This window comes from Brachyhypopomus gauderio, chromosome 6 (genome assembly GCF_052324685.1).
Source record: "Brachyhypopomus gauderio isolate BG-103 chromosome 6, BGAUD_0.2, whole genome shotgun sequence".
Taxonomy (NCBI): domain Eukaryota; kingdom Metazoa; phylum Chordata; class Actinopteri; order Gymnotiformes; family Hypopomidae; genus Brachyhypopomus; species Brachyhypopomus gauderio.
The window spans coordinates 20,697,727-20,719,926 of NC_135216.1; the positions used below are offsets into that span (position 1 = coordinate 20,697,727).

At 39.4% G+C, this 22,200-nt stretch overlaps 2 protein-coding genes across 4 annotated transcripts in view; one reads left to right on the forward strand and one right to left on the reverse strand.

The window, feature by feature from the left end:
• Window positions 1-3,762: 3,762 nt before the first annotated feature.
• Window positions 3,763-6,303, reverse strand: LOC143517263 (uncharacterized). Its single transcript, XM_077009570.1, has 7 exons — window positions 6,261-6,303; window positions 5,264-5,382; window positions 5,108-5,178; window positions 4,856-5,032; window positions 4,716-4,765; window positions 4,478-4,606; window positions 3,763-4,400 (listed from the first exon to the last, which is right to left on the reverse strand). Exons 3-7 carry the CDS (start codon window positions 5,169-5,171, stop codon window positions 4,380-4,382), a joined length of 441 nt encoding a protein of 146 aa, XP_076865685.1. The 5' UTR covers window positions 5,172-5,178; window positions 5,264-5,382; window positions 6,261-6,303; the 3' UTR covers window positions 3,763-4,379.
• The window catches only part of znf384a (zinc finger protein 384 a), a 31,214-nt gene continuing 15,085 nt past the window's right edge, over window positions 6,072-22,200 (forward strand). For 2 of the 3 annotated variants that reach the window (XM_077009566.1, XM_077009568.1), the window contains exons 1-5: window positions 6,072-6,200; window positions 7,624-7,691; window positions 8,043-8,364; window positions 11,157-11,279; window positions 14,262-14,300. In XM_077009566.1, coding sequence (XP_076865681.1) covers window positions 7,629-7,691; window positions 8,043-8,364; window positions 11,157-11,279; window positions 14,262-14,300 — 547 coding nt within the window. In that variant the 5' untranslated portion in view covers window positions 6,072-6,200; window positions 7,624-7,628. Of the gene's footprint in view, window positions 6,201-6,307; window positions 7,134-7,623; window positions 7,692-8,042; window positions 8,365-11,156; window positions 11,280-14,261; window positions 14,301-22,200 lie in introns of those variants that run through there. The other variant, XM_077009567.1, reaches the window with a different exon arrangement.

The window sequence follows — 22,200 nt, forward strand, 5'->3', positions numbered from 1 at the left end:
CTCTGAGTATGTCAGATGGGGTAAGACAACTCAGAGTTCAGGGTTAAGTTTAGAGTTTGTTAAACCCGTTTTCTGGAATACTCCCCTGGGGGCTATTCCATGAAGCGAGCTAACTCAGTAAGCCAGGCTTTTTAGGACAAGCCTGGCTCATTTTGCTCAAATTCGGTTCCACAAAAGAGGCTAGACTTAAGCCTCGCTCAGTTACTACAGCAACATATACGTTTGTACTAAGGATTTATATCTTCACCACTAAGGTAGATTCGATACACATCTCGATACACTGTCATCGAAACGATATAACTGCGATACTCTGAAACCCCTTGTCGATACGATGCGATACAAATCACTCCTGTTCACGATATGATGTGATTCAAAATGATTTGATAACGATATGACTCATTATATGAGGATTCGGTTTGATAAGTGATCATTCGATACAGTTATTTGAGGTTTGAGGATGTATTGGCCTAACCCATCAGTTTTCTTAACTCAATAGCAAAATTCTACTTTACTCGCTAACAATTTAAGGGATGTATTTTCCTTAAACCACTGGGTTTCCCGAAATGTTCGTAGCGCTAAGTACTTCGTAACCTCGTATGAAACGTATGAGGTTAAGAAGTACTTAGCGCTAAGAACGTTTCGGGAAACTCACTGGTTTTCAATGGAGCACAACCAATACATAATATAAAAAAATGCATAATTCAGTATATTCAGACAGAGCATTAATTTATTCAAGTGAATTATTCAGTTATTTTCTCCATCTATATTTATACAAAACGTTTAAAACATAAGATGAACAGTTTTTAAAAGTACTGTATTAACATAGTGAAAATTATGATCTGCAACACTACTGTCTGCTAGACTTACGCGGGGGTAGCGGCCGCAGAGACGTCCACACCGTGCCGTCTTTTCATGTGTGTCGCCAGGTTCGTTGTGCTACTAACGTATTTGATAGCCCCACAGCATTGTTTGCAGATTGCGAGCGTCTTGTCAAGTTGACCACCTCGCTTAAAAAACCCAAAAATGTTGCCACACGTTTGATTTGTGTGTCTTTTTTGGTGCATTAAATATCTTTGTCGTTGCTAATGCTCTCGTTTCCCTCCATCTTTGTTGTGCACATCTGCGTGTTTGCGTCAGTACCTGAGGACACGATGGTGCATTTATGTTGCCACGAAAAAAAAAGAAATGAATAAAAATAAAAAGTATGTTGCTGTAAATAGGTTAGAATAAGGAATAGATAGTGGAAAACAAAACACCCTATTTAACCATGGTATTTGCTGATGCAAAAAGGCTAGAGGAGATGCACCGTAAATTCGCCCGCAAATTAAACCCGATGCACGTTGAATCTACCTGTGGCTGCCGTCAGTGGCAGTCATGCAGTTTGTTATTTTCATGATTGAAGTGACAATAAATAAGTTAAGGTAAGGTAAAATCATTTGTTCATTAAATCTGATTGTAATATATATTGTTTAAAATGCACGTTTAAAGGTTCTACAAATGTTTCCAGGGTGTAATTAATGTTTAATTAGTTGTTTGGGATAGAGCTATATTTTGGTCACGCGCCGCTCTCTACACGACGGCGTTGATTTAAACAGTAACGGAAATAACCGTCCGCTAGGTGGACGGGCAGATGTTTAAAGAAGATGTGGTTTTGTTTCAAGTTAACCCTTTCAAGTTAATGCGGCCAATGAGGTATGTAATTTGTATTTTAATATGTGTATGGGAAATAAGATGTTTATCTATGAAGGATTGTTAAGTTTCAATTAGTTATTTAGTCTCAAGGACTATTCCGAATTTACTGATGTTGTTTGTAAGCCAATCTACTGATTTGTGAATATTTATGTTGTTGAATCATATTCTTATTGTCTATTCTCTATGAGAATCCCTTACTGTATGAAAATCTATTATTGTATGTTTGTATAGTTCTCACGGCATCGTTGGTTACACCTGTGTCCGAATTAAATGCCAGTAAATCAGGAACGCCTTGTGTCCGTTATTTCAACTTGGAGGGAGTTACACTACCGTTGCAGTCGAATCGAAAACATGTGTGCCGAATCACCGATGTGAATCGGTGAATCTCCCCATCCCTAGTTTGTACAAACCTGCTCTGTACCAGGCTAGAGTTGAGGCTTAGTTTAGCTGGACCGCTTCTATTGGCTGAGCAGTGTGATGTCATAGTCTCGCCATCTGGGAAACAAAATTGAGGAACAACGTTCCACTGCAGTTCTAGCCATTAAATTGCTGTGGATGTAGCATATCATATCATATCTTTATACATGCAATTGAGTACTGTAATTATTAGTTTGGAATGATTGCAGGTTATTATTATTCAAATTTATTCCAAATGCAATTTATACTTCGATCTTCAGAGTACATATTCATTGTTAATCAGTGAGGTTTCTGCACATTGCAATGTATTGGTTTAATCTTAACAAATTCAGGTCAGTGTAAAATGGAATACAGTGTCTAATCACAGTTATGGTCCACAAACATTAGCATAAACTCTATATCACAAAAAATATAATTTTTTGTACCTGAGTATTAATAATAACTGAGTAATTTAGGTGACGATACTTTTAGGTATACATTTATCCCCATACTTCCTCTTTTGTGTTCAAATTACAAGCAAATCATATCACTGCGCAATACACATATGTTCAGTATAAATAATGTAAATGTGTGGTTAACTTAATGGTGCAAAAAGGAAATGGATACAGACAACTACCTTACCAAGATTTGCATACAGGTGATACAAATAACCCAAAATGTAGGCTATAAAAAGAGCAGCTAACAGTGAAGGCTACAGGTTCAGAAGACACAGCATTATATATCTCTGTAAATTATTGGGGCCATATATTGAGAAGACCACTAGACATAGTAAAGCTCTTACCAAACCCCAAATGGTCTGTATTGTTTTGCGCTTCTTTGCCAGTGGCGCATTTCTGTACAGCGTTGGGGATGCAGAACATCTTAGTAAGGCAATGATCTGCCGTGAAATTCGAAAGGTTTGCCTTGCGCTTCCTTAATATATTCATCAAATTCCCTGGTCACAGAGGCATCCTTTCCATAAAAGAAGCCCTTTTCAGAACAGCTGGTATGTATTCATGAGAAGTAGTGTTGGTTTGATCAGTAACCTGGAGTTAAATGTATATGATTTAACAGACGCTCTTATCCAGAGCACTTACCGAAGTGATTTGTATTCATCTTGATCAACTATTTCATGCTAAAATTCATTAAATTCAAAACACATTCAATTCTCCAGGATTTCCAAATGTCATTGGTGCTATAGACTGCAGTCACATCCAGATAAAGGCTCCACCTGGACCCATGGAGGGAGACTATTTGAATTGAAAATAATTTCATAGCATCAATGTACAGGTACATGCAAGTTTTACTTACCCAACAGAAATTTTAAAGCATGTCAGTCCATGGGTTTTAACAACTTTCACCCTTTGTCACTTTTGTCATTTTTCTAGATGGTTTGCACCAGTGAATATCTATTTTCCAAAATTGAGGCAAAATGTTCCGGCTCGGTGCACGATTCAAGAATATTTCGTGCCTCCTCACTGGCACAGAGGTTTGCCCAAGGTAAGAATACTCCAACCACACAAAATAGTGCAGATTTGGCCTCAGTGTTTAACTCTACTCCTTATAGTCATAGGTGCTTTTCCTGGCTTACTGCTTGGGGATAGGGGTTACCCCTGCCAACCTTTTCTCCTTACCCCATATGCAGACCCTACAACAGATAGAGAGGAGGTTCAATCATGCACATTCTAAGACAAGAGCATGCATTGAGATGGCATTTGGACAGTTAAAGAGCAGATTTAACTGCTTGCGCCATCTCAGAGTCGCCCCTGAGAGAGCCCGTGACACTGTAGCAGCCTGTACAGTTTTGCACAATGTGGCAATACTGCAGAAAGAAGCAAAGCCAAGAGTGCAGTTGGAGCAACAGGAAGACATTTTAACTGCAGACATTTCCATTTACATTTATGGCATTTAGCAGATGCTCTTATCCAGAGCGACTTACAAAAGTGCTATGTAGTTGCTTGGAATCTCCAAGGTAGTATAGATAATCCTGAACACAAGGTATTCTAAGCTGGAAAAACCACTAGACGAAAGTCATATGATACCTAACAATTATACCTGAATATACACATCACCTGAGGAAAAAGACAGTAAGCAATTCCTATAACCCAATTATGCACAATACCTGAGAAAAGACAGTAAGCAATACCTGTAACCACATGGATGGTTGAGCTGTGAGGGTCATGTATGCAAACACTTACTTTGGTTAATGGAATATTTTGTTTGCTTTGGTTCATTAACACAATATATTATTAACACAAAACAAGACACCTTTTTTTTTTGGAAAGAGAAATTTATTGATCGTCTTGCTGAGCCTGTGGACAGAAAACACTTTGATTTACTTAGCTTGCAAAAACAAGCATATTAAAGAGACCTTTTTGCAAATACTCACATCTTTCTCCATTTTCTTTATTTCAAGCTCCAACTTCCGTATTTTTAGTTTTTTGTATTGCAGATCTGCTTTTTTACATTCTATTTCTTGGAGCAAGTACATTTTGTAGATCTCCCGAATCTTGGATTCCTTTAAGACAGAAATATAGTCAAGACAACAAAAAACAAATTAGACACGTAAATGTTAATGATCCTCAGGGTTCAGTCATAATAGAAATCGGCTGGTTTATGGTACTCACATCATTGTCAAATACAGGAGGGTCCAAAAGATTCAGCACACCCCCCACCACTGTAAAATTTTAGTCATCAAGTATACAATAATACTACGATGTAGCCTGTAAGAACAAAAATGTAAAATCTGAGAAACAAATGTACCTACCTTTAACATAAGGCTGTGTATCATGAGAACAGACAGGATCAGATGATGTTCCTCCTTCAATTCCCACAATGATGGGCCGTCTGCTGTTTTGCTGTAAAGCAAGGTCTTCTGCAGGAGTGAGGGCTGCTACAGGAGGCCCACCACCAGTAGCAGCAGTAGCAGTTTTCTTTCTGGCTGCTAAAATATTTTATACAGTTATTTAATATGGTGTTTTACCTTTTCATGCACATTAGACTAATCAACTGTACTTACCATTCTGGAGTATATTTTTATATTTCACCTTGACCTGCTGCCACGTTCTCTTCACCCCGCTCATGTTACTTCTAAATCAGGAAATGATTAATTAACATTATTAATTTACTATAACACTTTTAAAATGCCAATGAATGGATTACATTATATGCTCACGCATTTAATCTGTCTGCAATATTCTGCCAGGCAGCTTCTCTGGCTTTGTTAATACAGGACGTGTTGCCTTTCTTCGTAATAATGTCTTTATATTCCTCATACAGACGTATAAGTAGCTCCTGTTCAGCAGAAGAAAAAAAAGCTGCTCGTTCCTTCAGCTCTTTCGACATTTTCTTGCCTTTTCGAATATCGATTAGTGAGGTTGTTTAAATACTGTGTGCCCGCGCATAATCGCCGATTACAAAAGCCTGGCTTGAAATAGTGGGAACAGGTTGCATCTGGATTTCGTTAGTGGAACGGAACTAGACGGAAGTTAACTGTTTGGCTAACTCAAGCGAGGCTCACTCTAATAAGCTCCGCTTTCATGAGCTCGCTTCGTGGAATAGCCCCCTGGTGTCAACCTGGGGAAAATAAGGGACAATAAAGGGAAATATAAGCACCATGGAGATTCTCAGTTTGACAAATGTGTGATGGAGTCAACATGATAACTTCCATATTTAATCCATTTATTTTATGAATAATTTCCCTGAGGGAACATCCATCCATCCATCCATCCATCCATCTATCTATCTATCTATCTATCTATCTATCTATCTATCTATCTATCTATCTATCTATCTATCTATCTATCTATCTATCTATCTATCTATCTATCTATCTATCTATCTATCTATCTATCTATACAAAAATATTAAAAGACCTCACATTGCGGAAGTTTTTTTTTTTTTTTTTACTCAGTACTCAGTTTACGTTTGACCTCACTCGCCGGAAGTGTAGCGGAGAATAATCGGACAGCCCCACAAGAAGGAAAAAAAAAAGAAAAAAAAAACAGGGGAAAAAAATAGGTGAATCCGAGGGTTCGGGCGGATTTGGGCGAAGTTTCCGAACTGTCCCGGCCCGAAGGAGTCCCGGGGTTGAGAGGAAATCGCCAGCACCGGTAATTAACATAGCGTTATGACTCAGTTGTTAATTATTTCTTCTAATTTGAGCAACTCACACGGGTGCTTCTCTTCTGTCTCGCCAGCCGGAAGTCTGCATGAACCTGCGTCTCTCGCACAGGGGCATTGGCGTCGACGTTTTTTTTTCTGTTCGTTTTTTTTATCCTCGAGTTTTTTTTTCTTTTTTTATTTTCACAGTCAGGCTAACCGGAGAGACCTATGGAGGCACAGGGACAGTATTGTTTCAGGCGGAAGTTTACTTGTGCACAACCTTTAATGGTGCTTCTCCTTCGCTGGCTGGCTAGTTAACAAAAGCTAAAATATTAATGGAGGCTGGTTGGGTTACCCAGATATCGTTTGCTAGCTAGGTTAGCTAATGCATGTATTGTTTCTTGCCAACAGTCATTCTAATCAAGATGGTCCCTGCATTTGCCTAGGTCTGCATGTACTTGCAAAATCACACATTTTCCATCGTGAAAAGTCACCTATACTTTTAATGTCTGGTGGAATGATTTCTCACATATTGTTACTGCCCTACTGTAAGAATAAAAAAGAACCGAACTTGGTTGGTAGCTAGATGGGTGTCCCGGAGATGACGGTTGGTAAGAGCTTAACTGCAAAGTACCAGCTAGTTGTGTGATAAGCCATGGCATATGGTTAAATGCCCTAATGGAACTATAACATGTCCGATTAACTAAGTACGAAAAGCAAACTGTCATCTGCTTAGATTGCGCCAATTTTGACAGCTACCAAGTTTGCCTTTTGTTTTGATGCCTTTTTTAAGTATTGCCAAAGGCGTTCTCTGCAAATGGGCGTCGGTTATTCGGATTAAAATAGATTATATACAAACCACGCTAATTTTCCATCCAATTAAATAAATTGAGAGCTCACAACACAACACGCAGTGAATCACGATTCTTTTGTGAGAAAAGGTAATGTATATAACATTTCTCTTCCCCTTATGTTGTCACTTTTCTTCAATAATGCAGGTAATGCCATAACGTCATTACACATTATAACCAATTTTATTCTCAATTAAGTTGTTCATGCCTAACATCTGCACTTTTGTCACACCATGGAACCTACCTAACAATAACTGAACATGCCTCTTTTGCCCGTCCTATGTCAAGCCACGTCATGTCATCCAACAGATACACCTATATGTCCCTTGCCCAAATTTGAATACCAGTTAAAAAGACAACTAAAATGCATGGGAAGAGAGAAACAACTGCACCCAGAGTTCCAGAGAGGTTTATATGGTGGTTTTATAAATTGCGGCTTGCTTGTGTGTCTAAATTGTACCCAAGCAAAAAGTCCATTAGAGGCCACAAATAAAACATCAATAAGGGCAAGAGGTCAGTTTCATGACTGTAGCCATAAAGAGAATGGGTGTTTACAAGATATGTTTCCTTTCAATTGCAGAAATAATGGAAGATTCCCATTTCAACTCCTCATACTTTTGGTCTCCCGTTCCAACAGTGCAAGGACAGGTAGAAAACTTATTGTTGGACTCTCTTGTGTAGTACATCATTGTCTAGGAGACATCTTGCTTAAAAAGCAAATAATTATGTGTGTGTATATATATATATATATATATATATATATATATATATATATATATATATATATATATACACTTCATAGCAGGCCGGGATGGCTAACACGAGACTTGCTCTGATCCATGTGAAACTACTCTGACTACCTGCCTGGAGACAATAAGCCTTCCTCCCTGCTCTTTCTCCTCGTTTCTCCATGCTATTTTCTCTTTCTTTACCTCCTCTCCATTCATCCCATTTTCCATCCTTTGCACCTGCCTCCTCTCCACCCACTATGACTTTTAGATTGAGAACGCCATGTTTCTGAACAAGATGAAAGAGCAGCTGGGACCAGAGAAGAGTGCCTCCTTTCCTCACTCTTCTTCTGCACACTACTCCACTGCTGTACTTGCGGTTCCTGGTCCTGCCTCCATGGATACTGCAGCAACTTCCAGGGTTCCCAAGCAAGAAAGTGGAGGAGGTGCTAGTGGTAGTGGTGCTGGCGGCGGCGGTGGTGGTGCAACAGGAGGACCACAATTGACCACTGTAGGGGGACACCTCCACCCTCCCCATTCCTCACAGAACATCACGGTTGTGCCAGTTCCCTCTACTGGTATAATGACAGCAGGTGAGTGAACTGCCTTTTGTATTTATTGCTGTAAAATTAATGAGCTCCATGATATTTATTAGAGCAATAACCAGGCAACTTTTCAGTGTGACCTGGTACATCCATTCACAGTAGAATGCATCACCATTTAGGTGTGTACATTGTTGGGATATATTTGAGATCTCTATTAAAGGCCTAAAATGATTTGCTCTGCTAATAAACAACATGGCCAACCATAGACTCATTTTACACATGGTCATTTAAAGCATCATGCTCCTGGATTACATGCTGCTGGAATTTTAACTATGTGTGTTTAGGCATGTATTTCAATATGTCTCCAAATAGATAGAATGCATTTTGATTTATGTTATTTTTTATGCTTATACCACTTGACATGTTTCCTATTGTGCAGTTTACACATGAACAGCACTTTAATAGTGGTCAATTGATGCCATTTTGAAATGCTATTGTGGCTGATGCCCATGCACATTGTCAATTAGCCAAAAATGCATACATTATTGTAAATACATGAACATTGAGACCACTTTTGTTTTTTTTTTTTCGTTTCTTTTAATGAGTTTATGAATGTATTCTCTCTCAGACCAAAGATGATAATAATAATAATAATAATAATCTTTATTTGTATAGCATCTTTCATACATGCATGCAACTCAAAGTGTTTTACAGTATAAATAAAAAGAAACATAAAAAGGAGATAAGACAAAAAGAAAATGTTAAAAGAATTAAAGATAAAATATTAAAATAACAAAATGTAAAAAAGTAAAGTAAACAATATAATAAAAAAGTAAATAAGATAATATTAATCGGGCTCAAAAACCCACATTTAAAGATATGCTGCTATTTGATAAAAATGTTATTTTTACTATCTGTGGACATTCTTTAGTTGATTTTTTAGAATAATATAGATACACTGCAGGCAGAGTGCAAATTTTGGACACTAAAAAATAGGAAATGGCATCAGCTATTTAAAAAAACATTTAGGTCAATCACTGCTTTGAAAATCACAATTTTCAGAATTTCTGACTCAGTTCTCCAGCTTTTAAATGTGTCCTGGATGAGTGTAATGTGTGATTTTGGGAGTTTATAAACTCTTGATCAAAACATTATTCTGACCACTATAAGAAGTTGCTTGCTTGAGTGGACTTAAATATGTTTTAAATGTTTTTAAGCACACACCTGCATTTTTTGATGGATGTCTTTGCAGATATAGTATGGATATTCTGGGTGCATTAAAACCATGTTTTTTTTAATAATAAAAAATGTATCCAATTAATTAGAAGCTTTGTAATTAATTTATCGAAGCGCATTTCAGTATTTAACATGAGAAATACTAATTTAAGTTTGAATGATGAATGAATCAATGAACATAATCATAAACCTCAACATCTTGTTTATTTTTCCACCAGTCTACTACACAGACCAATAGATGAGTGCAGAAAACAGAGCAGTTTTCAGAACACTGGAAATTCTGACCAAAAATTAGTTTTGCTCAGGAAATTGGAAGAATAAGAAGAACTGAAGTAAATCAGAAGATGTTTTTAATACCATTTTAGATGGTAGACTTTCTTTAATTTCCCAGGCCTCTGCCACAGGCATCTCCATAGTGCCAAGAAGTGGTCTTCTGCATGCTCAAAGCAAATGACTGGATCTTCCATTCATCATCTATAATATGAGCTGCCACACCAAGATAATTCTTGTTGCTAACAGAGGTCCAGTGATCCCCAGTCAGAGCCACATTTGTGGCGCTTTTCACAATAACCTGTTTTACTTCCCTTTCCTCATCATACAACTGCTGGATTTTCTTCGACGTTGTCTTTCTGGACGGCAATTCGTAACTTGCATCAGCTGACACAATTTGCAGCACTTCTTGTAAAGCTTGGATTATACTTTCGCGAGTGACCGTAGCACGCGACTCCGCCCACCTCGCGCGATCCTCCGCGAACGGTGGAGGCGTTTAATCTTGCCGCATCTTAAGCCTTCGACCACAGAGCGGTCTACAGTCCAGAGCAATCCATCTCGCCACTGAATTGGTCAATTTGTCTGACGTCGACTTTGACATTTTGTTTCTTAATTTGAACCCAGACATGTGGTCGAGTGCTGACTGGCGATACTGCTCGTACTAGGAATATATTTAGCAGCTAAGTTATCATTACTGACCCGTGCGTTAGCCCCAACATGTTTTTCGTTGAGGTGGTAACGAAGGGTGGAAGTGCTCCTGTGATAAGCAAACTCCTTCCTATACGTAAAGTGCAAATAACACTTTGTGTTTGTACTTCCATCTGGAAATTTCTTATATTTAAATTTCCCATCCACCAGCGTAGCCTCTTCAGTCATCTCCATCATGCTCATCTTATTGTGCGTCCATATAATCTGTATGCCTGGAACTCGTGCACTGAGAAACATTCCACGGTGCAAAAGTGTCTCATGCGTTAAAATGCGTACATTTTTTTAGTTCGTTATTTTCCCTGTTATTAATTAATCAAAATTTATGTTTATGCCACTAATTTCTAGTCAATAGAACATTTGAATGACATGGTAAAAAAAAAAGACTTTTTAAAAAGCAAACAATGTCAAATGTTTAGTACTTAATTTTTTTAGTTTAGGAACTATACAACTTTTTCTTGGTGGGTTATTATATGGTTTGGCATTTTTTTTTATCAGAATTTCTTTTAGTAGAGTATTAATCAGACATACATTTGAAAAAATATTTACAATTTAACACAGTTTAGTGTATAATGCTTCTTCAGTATGAGTGTAATTTATGTCAGTCTGACCATAAGTCTCTTCTTCAGCGGGGTTAGTAATCACCACTCCCCAAGGCACCTTGGTCACTCCTCCTGCCTCCTCTCAGTCTTTTGTCACCGGACCACCTGCCACAACCATGATTGTGTCGACCCTGCACCCTTCAAACACAGGTAAGTGTCTGCCACTGTGCTATCCAAATTTGCCGCTCTCTTTCCCTTTGTCCTCTATGCTGCCCTACCTTTTTCTACATTGTCAGGCAACATGTTTCAGCTATGCAATACATTGTACTTAGGGGTGGGCGATATGGGAAAAAAAATTATTACGATTTTTTTTTTTATAAAATCACGATCTTCCATCCAAAAAAAATATGGGGCTACAAAGCTTTCTTTTTAAGCAGATTTAAATGAATGATATTGCAATTTTCCATGTGCAAACATTGTAAACAAAAATGTAAACAACACACGTGACACTGTTTGTCACGTAGGGCTATGCCCCCTCGTCTTCACCTGTTTCTAGTCTAGTTCAACGTATTTATAGTCCCCCGTGTCTCCCATGTCGGTATCGGTTATTTTGTGCTACTTACCTGTTTGTTCTCTTGCCTCGTTCGTGCTCTAGTGGATTTAACTGTTTCTGTTTCGTCTTCGTCGTAAGTACGTTCAGCCTAGTCTTTGTTTCCCCTGCCTTGTTTTGTTCTTTGTGCCACCATGCCCGTTTATATGCTCGGACTGCCTACCTGTTATGACCCCTGCCCGGTATTACGACTCTGCCTTTGGAATTCCATTCAATAAATCTCGCTCTCCTCAGCGTTTGTATCCGCCTCCCTGCTCTGCGTCACGCAGTTCGTTACACTGTTAAAGTGCACTATTGCACAAAATATTTCCCAGCACGTTAAAGTTAAATATTTATACATATAGTCTAAATGATTCGATATTATTCGCTTTTTTATTACATTATTTAATGATGGTTTATTTTCAAAACGCCCAATCTTAACGTATTCACGTTCTCTCATGTTTCGTCCTAGAATTACAAGAGGCTCGTATTTGTTAACGTAATACAAAGAACTGTTCAGTCAGACAGCTGTTGTGAAATGAAGTAGTTACAATTTCAAGCATTTTCAAGTAGGCCACTTAGCCTAAATTCCAGCACTTTTCAAACCTGAAATACAAAGCAACATTAAAATTAAAATTCTTGTGAGATGGCTGCCCGCATTGTTTCACTTTCGGCATATTACTTGGGATGCCTACGTCTCAAGTGATTGAATAAATTTGTTGTACATGGGATTGGACGTTTTCACGTGTTCTTTGCACACTTTACATATCGCTGTAGTTTGGTCTTGGTCAGTAGAAGAAAATCCGAATCAATTTCAGATTACAGAGGTGGATTTCCTCTTCTTTACCAGCTCCTCGGTTTGGCTTTCAGCCATCGTTGTCCACGCAGTTTTTAGTTTTTGCAAACACATCATGGAGGCGTGGAAGATGCATAGTTCGCTGTGATTGGTCAGTCCTATGCCCTACGTCTGCCGCATCGGTGGGAACCAGCATAAAAAAGTCATTGCGCTGATTGGCAAAGGAGATCTATACGATTTCTCTAATTTGGTAGATCGCCTGCGATTCTCCACTCGTTATCGCCAGTCACGATTTTATATCGTCATATCGTGCACCCCTAATTGTACTACAAATACACTAATGTCAAAAGGAGAGAATGCATTTCTACCAGTGCAAGGGGATTCACACTCTCACACTGTGCTGTCTCATAATTCCAGGTTTGACATGACTCTTGCATTTTCCAACTGTCTGTGCTTCTGCACATGTCACAGGCAGGAAAATAAAGCAATAGATGACTGGACCCCAGTACACCACTCCTTTCATTTAACTTTCATATACATACTTCATGTTATTTTTCTTTGTTCACTTTTCAAGACTTTGAAACAGCCACAATTTGGAGATACTCCTCGCTGCAGAAGCAAAAGTCCAGGGGGTGGAGCTGGATCTAGATCCAACTCCTCCCACCGTCGTGTTTTCATTGGTCTGAAGTAATTGCACTACGCAGGAGGAGTTGTATCAGATCAGCCATCCAAATCACTGTTGCCGTCCTAAATTACTATTCTGTTCATTTGTGAACAACCACGAATGTGAAAGTAAGTTCATAATAAACCAATTTTCATCTTGCTAATGCTAGTAACTAGTTTCCTTTGGTGATCATACTAAATCTGACTGTTTCTGTTTGAACGAACAACCACTGTTAAGTTTATCTAATCTAGGTGTCTAAGTAACTGAAGGTAAAAACTGATGTTAGAAGACAAGCGGTTAGCTAAACAGAATACAGATGTATTAAATACTTATGTATATTGTGTTCTTCATATTGGACATAAACTGTTAAATTAATTAGTGTTTGCTGTAGTTACTTATAATTTGTAATGGTTGTGCTGTTCGGTACCATATGGACACTTTGAGGGGGATTGTTATTCAGTAGTGCGTGCATGTAACGGCCTTGATCCTCATTAACCTGTTCACTGAAAAACTTCACAACAACCAATATAATGCTATTTATATTTTTCCATCCATCTATAGATGCATTTCACGGTTTTGAAAAAAGGACAGATGCTTTCAGTTGTGCAGTGCATTACATGTTGCAGTAAATACCACTGTCCGTTCTACACACCTGAAGTGTACTGTCCTAACGAAAAAAGAAATTTTTATTAAAGGTAAAAAAAAAAAATTAAATAGTACATATTTAAGAAATGTACTGTACTTTGTTGGCAATCACAGATCATTATTCCTGTCCACTTTTACATTTTCTTGTAAACTAAAAAAAAACATGTATTGTGTTATTTAAATAACATTTAAAGAACATTTTGATCTTTAAACGGTAAAAGTCTTAAGGGTGAATTTATTGGATTTATATTTCCTGGTCGGAAAACGTAAGCGACACGGAGGAGTTGGATTAAATGCAGCTCCGCCCGCCCCCTGGACCAACCAAAAGAAACTATGGACGGTGGGAGGAGTTGGATCTAGATCCAGCTCCACCCCCTGGACTTTTGATTCTGCAGCGACGGGTGCTTGACAATTTGGGAAGTTCAAGAGGGAATAGGGCATGGAGGGAGAGTGAGACCTGTGTCTTAAATGTGTTCTGCTCTTTTCTTGATTTGTCAGAGGCCAGACGGCCCCCCTCCCTCTACCTCCAAAGTCACAGTGAGTACACAAACATACATGCACACATTGCAGAGTTTTTATGTGTGATGGTTCATGGTAAAATATAAATAAAGTGCTTTCCAAAATGATTGACATCACAGACAAAGATTTGGTCTTTGTTTTATGAGGAAAAACGTTATTGTAATATCTCTCTCTTTGTGTAGATATAGACAAATGCACACAAATTCCTGTTTCATCCTTCAAGTGGGTTGGAGGTTGGGTTATTGCAGTATTTTTGCTGTTCCTAAGATTACGGTCTTCTGAATAAAGATGGAAAGAATTCCTGAGATCTATTAGAGCCACTCCTCAAGCTTAGGGTCACAACCCCAAATGCCCGTCAACCAGTGTTGTATAAAGTATTCGAGACCCATACTTGAGTAAAAGTACAAGTACTCTATCAAAAAATTGACTTGAGTAGAAGTTGAAGTGTTCTTTAAAAACTTTACTTAAGTAGAAGTACAGAAGTATTCAGCATTTTTTTGTACTTTTTTTTTGTGTAAATTTTTTTATTGAAAAATCAGATTTACAAACAATGCTCAATTGTCAGTATATTTACAGAGGATTTTTCATGTTTTCAATTTTGTAGCATTTTTTGTACTTAAGTATTGCAAGTAGTTTAGTCTAAAATTTATTACTCAAGTACTGAAAGTAAAAAGTACAAGTATTGTGTTTTGAATTAATTAAAGAAAGCCATCAAAGTTTGATTATCAATTGTTTTTATATATCACTTACAAATCAAAGATGTCAAAGATCACAAATACAAGTGTTCTGTATGTACTTAAAAAACTGGGGTTAACACTTCGTACACAAAAAACAGATTTGATTTGACGCAGAAGTACAAATTCGCCTTCATACACAAGGTGTATTTTGGACGTAAAATTTGTCCGTCGGATTCTAAGGGTGAGCCTACTGCCCTGCGTTTACCCTCAACAAATGCCCTTACCCTATAAAAACACTACACCACTATAAAAATGGACACATGATTAGTCAGCACGTCGCCTTTATTGCCAGCTAATGTTAAGTGAATTCTGCAGCACGCCATGAACATAATTAGGTTAGTTAGCTAAGATATCTAACCTAACTAGTGCTTACTGCGCTCTTCTGCTGTTACCAAACACGGTACCATCTCTTTTAATGAGAGAGGCTAAAAACCGAATTATTTGGAATAATTTCGAATATATGTGTATTTGTATAAATATGTAAATCAAGCTGAAGGTGCTGGAAAATACTGAAATGGACCTTCAAAGTGCCGTACAAGTGTATGAATTCCACCTTGTAACTTCGCACGCACAAAAATCGAGAGGCGCACGACCTCGCGAAACAACCACGCGTGGCCAATGCGCATTGGTGGAGCCACCGCGATTGCGTCATTTTTGCTGCACGGACCCTTGCGGCAGTCACGACGTGTCAAGTGAACCTAGATTACGAAGATCAAGTGTTCAGCGAAGGCAGCAGCAGAGTAAACAAGATGCGACCAGAGCATGGCAGTTTTCTCATAAGACAGCCTGATGGCTTGACCCAGTGACAGCGCCAGCTAACATGTTTATAATTGTAACGAGTAACTATACAGCACGTAAAAAATGTATCGGAGTAAAAGTATTAAACTGATGGAAAATATGTAGTGAAGTAAAAGTGGAAGTAGGAGAAAAAAATAATACTCAAGTAAAGTACAGATACAGCATTTTAGTACTTAAGTACAGTAGTGAAGTCTTTCTACTTCGTTGCTATACAACTCTGCTGTCAACACAGGAACAACCTTTGTGTTAACCTTCCACATTCTCTCTATATCTTCTTTTAGTCCCTGGTATATTTCCAGCTTCATAAATTCCTTCCTTTGGATCGTTATACCACTTGGGACTGGCACGTCTATTACTGCTGCAGTTTTGGGAACCTTATCAACCTATCAAGATTTCTGGTTGGTTCAGCACTACTTGTTTATCACTCTGCACCTGGAAGTCCAAAAGGATGTTAGCTTTCTTGTGCTTCACCACAAATTGTGGGTTCTTCCATTTGGACTTTGGACATTTGTCTAGCTCGTGTGTCAAACATACACTCACCGGCCACTTTATTGGGTACACCTGTTCAACTGCTCTTTAACGCAAATGTCAAATCAGCCAATCACACGGCAGCAACTCAATGTATTTTGGCATGTAGACAAGGCTAAGACAATTTGCTGCAGTTCAATCCAAGCATCAGAATGAAGAAGAAAGGTGATTTAAGTGACTTTGAACGTGGCATGGTTATTATTGCCAGACGGGCTGGTCTGAGTATTTCAGAAATTGCTGATCTACTGGGATTTTCACATACAACCATCTGTAGTGTTTACAGAGAATGGTCAGAAAAAGAGAAAATATCCAGTGAGTGGAAGTTCTGTGGGCACAAATGCCTTGTTGATGTCAGAGGAGAATGGCTAGACTGGTTCGAGCTGATAAAACGGCAAAAGTAACTCAAATAACCAGTCGTTACAACCGAGGCATGCAGAAGAGCATCTTTGAATGCACAATATGTCAAACCTTGATGTGGATGGGCTACAGCAGCAGAAGATCAAATCGGGTGCCACTCCTGTCAGCTAAGAACAGGAAACTGAGGCTACAATTTGCACAGGCTCACCAAAATTGGACAATAGAAGATTGGAAAAACGTTGCCTGGTCTGATTATTTCTGCTGTGGTAGGGTCAGAATTTGGCATCAGCAACATAAAAGCATGGATCCATCCTGCCTTGTATCAGTGGTTCAAGCTGGTCGTGGTGATGCAATGGTGTGGGGGATATTTTCCTAGTACACTTTGGGCCCATTAGTATCATTTGAGCATTGTGTCAACACCACAGCCTACCTGAGTATTGTTGCTGACCATGTCCATCCCTTTATGACCACAGTGTACCTATCTTCTGATGGCTATTTCCAGCAGGATAACACGCCATGTCTTAAAACGCAAATAATTTCAGACTTGTTTCATGACCATGACAATGAGTTCTCTGTACTCGAATGGCCTCCACAGTTACCAGATCTCAATCCAATAGAGCACCTTTGGGATGTGGTGGTTCGCATGATGGATGTGCAGCCGACAAATCTGCAGCAACTCTGAGGAATGTTTCCAGCACCTTGTTGAATCTATGCTATGAAGGGTTAAGGCAGTTCTGAAGGCAAAAGTTGGTCCAAACCGGTACAAGCAAGGTGTACCTAATAAAGTGACCTAATAAAGTGGTGAGTGTTTGTCCGTGCAATACCACTTGGTTTTCTGTAAGTGCATTATTTATACAATAATTACTTGCACAACTTGTCCTTTTTTAAATAATAAACCTTTTATAAAAGTGTCTTTGAACATCTTTTCATACATGTGAAAAGGAATGCACATGGATCCACTTATTGTGCTACCATCTGAAAATACTTTGAGTTGCTAATAATTAATCAAGGCCTCCTGTACATGAAAGGCAGATCATATCAACCTCACCTCCATTCTACATAATTAATCTAAAACATATACCGTATTTTCTGGACTATAGAGTGCACCTCAATAAAAGCCGCACCTACAAAGTAAAAAAAAAAAAAAAAAAAGGAAAATGTTGTATAAGCTGCACCGGGCTAAAAGCCACATATATCTACTGAACTGAATACATTTAACTGAACTGATCCAAATGGTGCCTGTAGCATTTCACGTGCGACAGATTTGACTTTCAGCCGGTGTTGTGCTGAATTCCGACTATCCGGGAGAATCCAACTCCCCTTGTTTATCTGCGCATAAAGACGCTACAGATTATATTGTTGATTTACGTTTCTATGCATAAATAAGAGCTAGACTTTCATTATCCATCACAGCAAACGGCATTATCTATGTCCAAAGCCACACTGGCTCAAGGGTGTGAATTATTTTTAATAAAAAACACACTGGTTATACCGATGTTCACCTCTGACCACATGACTTCGCAGTACTACAGCAGTATTATGTCTAAATATCTAGTTAGGGCAAAACTAGAGTGCTCAATGAAGTAAGTTATAATCATTGTAACTCCCGAATATCATTTGTAGCGTCTTTATGCATGTGCTAACGAGGTGAGTCGGATTCTGCCGGGTAGTCGGAATTTGGCACAACACATGTTGGTTTGAAAAACATTCTCTGTCGTGCCTGCTACTTGCATGTGCTAAATGAAAATGAGCACTTCTTTATTTACAACTTTGACCTACACCTGGTTAACATTCTGCTCCGTCCCCTGACGGATGAGGAAAAATTCACAGAAAAGCTACACCTTGTTATAAGCTGCATGGTTCAAAGCTTGGGGAAAAAAAGTAGCGGCTTGTAGTCTGGAAAATACGGTAATTGTTTTCTGTGAGCTTTTTATTCAGCAGGTAGATTTTAACAAACATAGAAAATGTGTCTTAGTTGAATATATGCTAACAATCTCAGCCAGATGCATTATTTAGCTGCTTGTGCAGCATATAAGCATAGGAGAAAGTATATAAAGTGAGAAAATGACAGGCACTAATGTTTAATCAGAGATGGGCAATTGAGTGAATGACTCTAGCCATAGATGCACTTAATCCAAAATAACTCATGAACAACGAGTCAGTTTGTTATAATGGCACTATGAAGTTATAGAAAAATACTTTATGTTGCCATTATTCCTTACTTTTGGTGATTTGGGACGCAGCTCCCTTTCCCTCGTATCACCACAACTGTTTATCTCAAGCGGGAAATTGGAGAGATGCGTCAAATGTAAATACGTGGATGGCATGGCTTCGACTGGAGTACCATACATGGTAGCCTTTGTCAATATGGAGTTTAAAATCCTTGGGCATATCCAAAGTACACATGTAAAGAATGTGGGAGACACATTAGAGACACTGAAATGACCACATCAAACTTCATAAGGTTCTGGATGTTGGTAACTCTTAAGCAATACAGACAATACACAATATAGACCAGACAAAGATGGCGGTATGTGAACAACACGAGGCTCAGTATCTCTCCAGAATCTGCTATTTAATGTTGTTTTCAATCTACTTTTGACTGGATTACTCATCCAGAATTGCTTGCCGTTGTTCAATGGCAGAAATAACTTTTTGGACATCAGAACTCAAGCTTCCGACAGTTTTATCGCAAATTTCGTTCCAGAGATTTCTACAACATCAGAGGCTGCACACTCTTCCCAGCCTGGCGGAAGTACACGCAGACTGCGCCGAGTACTTACACAAAGGCAGGGTATGCACGGAGGGCTACGAGCTAAGCTAAAACTTACACCAGCTGCCGTTACCCACAGCATTTTCCTCACCAATGTCCATTCTCTGGCTAACAAAATGGATGAAATACGGCTCTCTATCACCAACAACAGATGGACTCCTGGACTGAACGTCATGATTTTCACTGAAACATGGCTAAACAACAGTTGCCAGGTCAACACTATTGAGTTAGCAGGACGCCACACACAACAAGCTGACAGGATAGCAGTGGACTCCGGTATGACCAGAGATGGAGGGTTGTGCATTTATATTAACAAAGCTTGGTGCACAGACTCTGCCACTACCGAGAGACTACCATTGCTCATCTAATGGAGTTTATAATGGATGCTAATGCTAAGCTTGCTATGAAAGAACTTGGTGCAACCATTAGCAAACACCCTGGGGCTGCTTTTATTGTTGATGACTTGAACTACTCCAACTTGAAGACAATCCTCCCCAGATTCCACCAGCATGTCTCCTGCTACATCAGAGAGGACAAGACTTTGGACCATGTTTATTCCAACCTGGCTGGAGCATACAAAGCAACACTCCTCCCCCACATTGGACAATCTGACCATCTCTCCCTTTTCCTCACACCCCGGTACTCACCACTCTGAGGATAATAAAAGTGTGTCCAGAAGGGACAGGCACTGTGCTTCATGACCAGTTCAAAAACACAGATTGGACAATGTTCATCCACACAGACTTGGATTAGTATGCCTCATCTCTACTAGACCAAATTTCCACAACTATAGACAGTGTCACCACCCGGAAACAGACCACCATGTACCCCAACCAAAAGCCATAGATGAATTTCAATTCACGTGTCTTGCTGAAGGCCGCAACATCCCCTTCAGGTTGGGGGATGCACAGGCATACAGTACAGCCAGGGCTGAGCTGAAGAGGGGCATCAAAAAGGCCAAACACGCTACAAGGTGAAGGTAGAACACTTTTCCAATGCCAATCCATGACGTATGTGACAAGAACTGCACATCATCACAGATTACATGACCATCAACCCCTTGCCTGCATCCTATGATGTCGTCTTCCTCAGTGAGCTCAACAATTTCTATGCTCATTTTCAGAGAGGGAACCCAACAACTGCAACCAGGGCAGATGTAACTGCAGACCACTGACTATCCCACCTATGTAAGAGCGGCGTAGAGAAGGACTAAAGTGCACAAGGCTGTGGGTCCTGATGGCATACCTGGACGTGTTCTCTGAGTGTGTTCTGGAGAGCTAGCAGGAGTGCTGACGGACATTCAACCTGTCTTTGGCCCGTGTTGTGGTACCGAGCTACTTCAAAACCACCTCCATCGTCCCGATACCCAAAAACTCCAGCCCATCAAGACTCAACAACTACCACCTGGTAGCCCTCTCCCCCTTCATCACAAAGTGCTTTGAGTGTCTGGTCCTAGCACACCTTAAAGCCTGCCTCCCCACCACACTGGACCCCCACCCTGCCAGAATAGGAGCACTGAGGATGTACTCTCCAAAGCACTGCACTCTGTCCTCTCACACCTGGACAATTAAAAAACACCTCTGTCAGGATGCTGTTCATAGACTTCAGTTCAGCATTCAACATTGTCTTTGGCTGAGTGGTGCGATGCTAATAACCTCCTGCTAAACACTGATAAAACTAAGGAGCTCATCGTGGACCCATATCCACCTATCCACATCAAAGGGATAGCAGTGGAGTGTGTAAACAGCTTCAAGTTCCTAGGTGTCTACATCTCTGAGGATCTGACCGGCTGTTCCAAGCTGGTAAAGAAGGCTCACCAGCACCTCTTCTTTCTGAGGACACTGAGGAAGAACCACCTGCCCTCAGACACCCTGGTGAACTTTTATCGCTGCACTATTGAGAGCATCTTGTCCAACTGCATCACATTATGATACAGGTGCTGCTTTGCCTCAGACCGTAAGGTGCTGCAGAGGCTGATGAAATCTGCCCAGCGCATCACTGCAGCACCACTTCCTGCCATAGAGGACGTCTACAGGAAGCAGTGTCTGAAAAGGGTTGAGAAAATCACCAAGGATTTCAGTTACCCAGCATATAGACTCGATCCTGCCCTCTGGGAGGCGCTTCAGGAGCCTCCGCACCAAGGCCACAAGGTACCGGAACAGCTTCATTTTCACAGCTGTCAGACTCCTGAACTCTGCCTCCTGAGATCTAAACAATAACACCACTTACTGGCTCTTTCATCTGTTGTTTATGCTGCCCACTATTGTGTATATACTGTGTAAATATCCAATCTGTCCATAAGTATATACTTATATTATTTCTTATCCTTCATATTTATAACCTCTCCATAGCCTGTCCATTCACAACCTGTATATATTTATATTTAGTTACAGAATACTCAAGCTACTGTACATTTGTAATATACATATTTATATTTTTGACATGTGCAATGACAAAGTTGAATTCTATTCTATATACCAGCAATATACAGATTATGTACAAGACAAGCAAAATAAATGTGTGGTAGTGCTAAAAACAGTAGTGCCTATACAGTCACGTGAAAAAATTAGGACACTCTAAAAACTTTTAAACTCTACAAAACAAAGTGATTGTAATTAAACAACAAAAAATTGTAATTAAACAACAAAAAATAACATCGATTTTAAGTCACTCCAGAGTATCTCAATGAGCTTAAGAGCCGGACTTGAGCTTAAGTTACATTTCT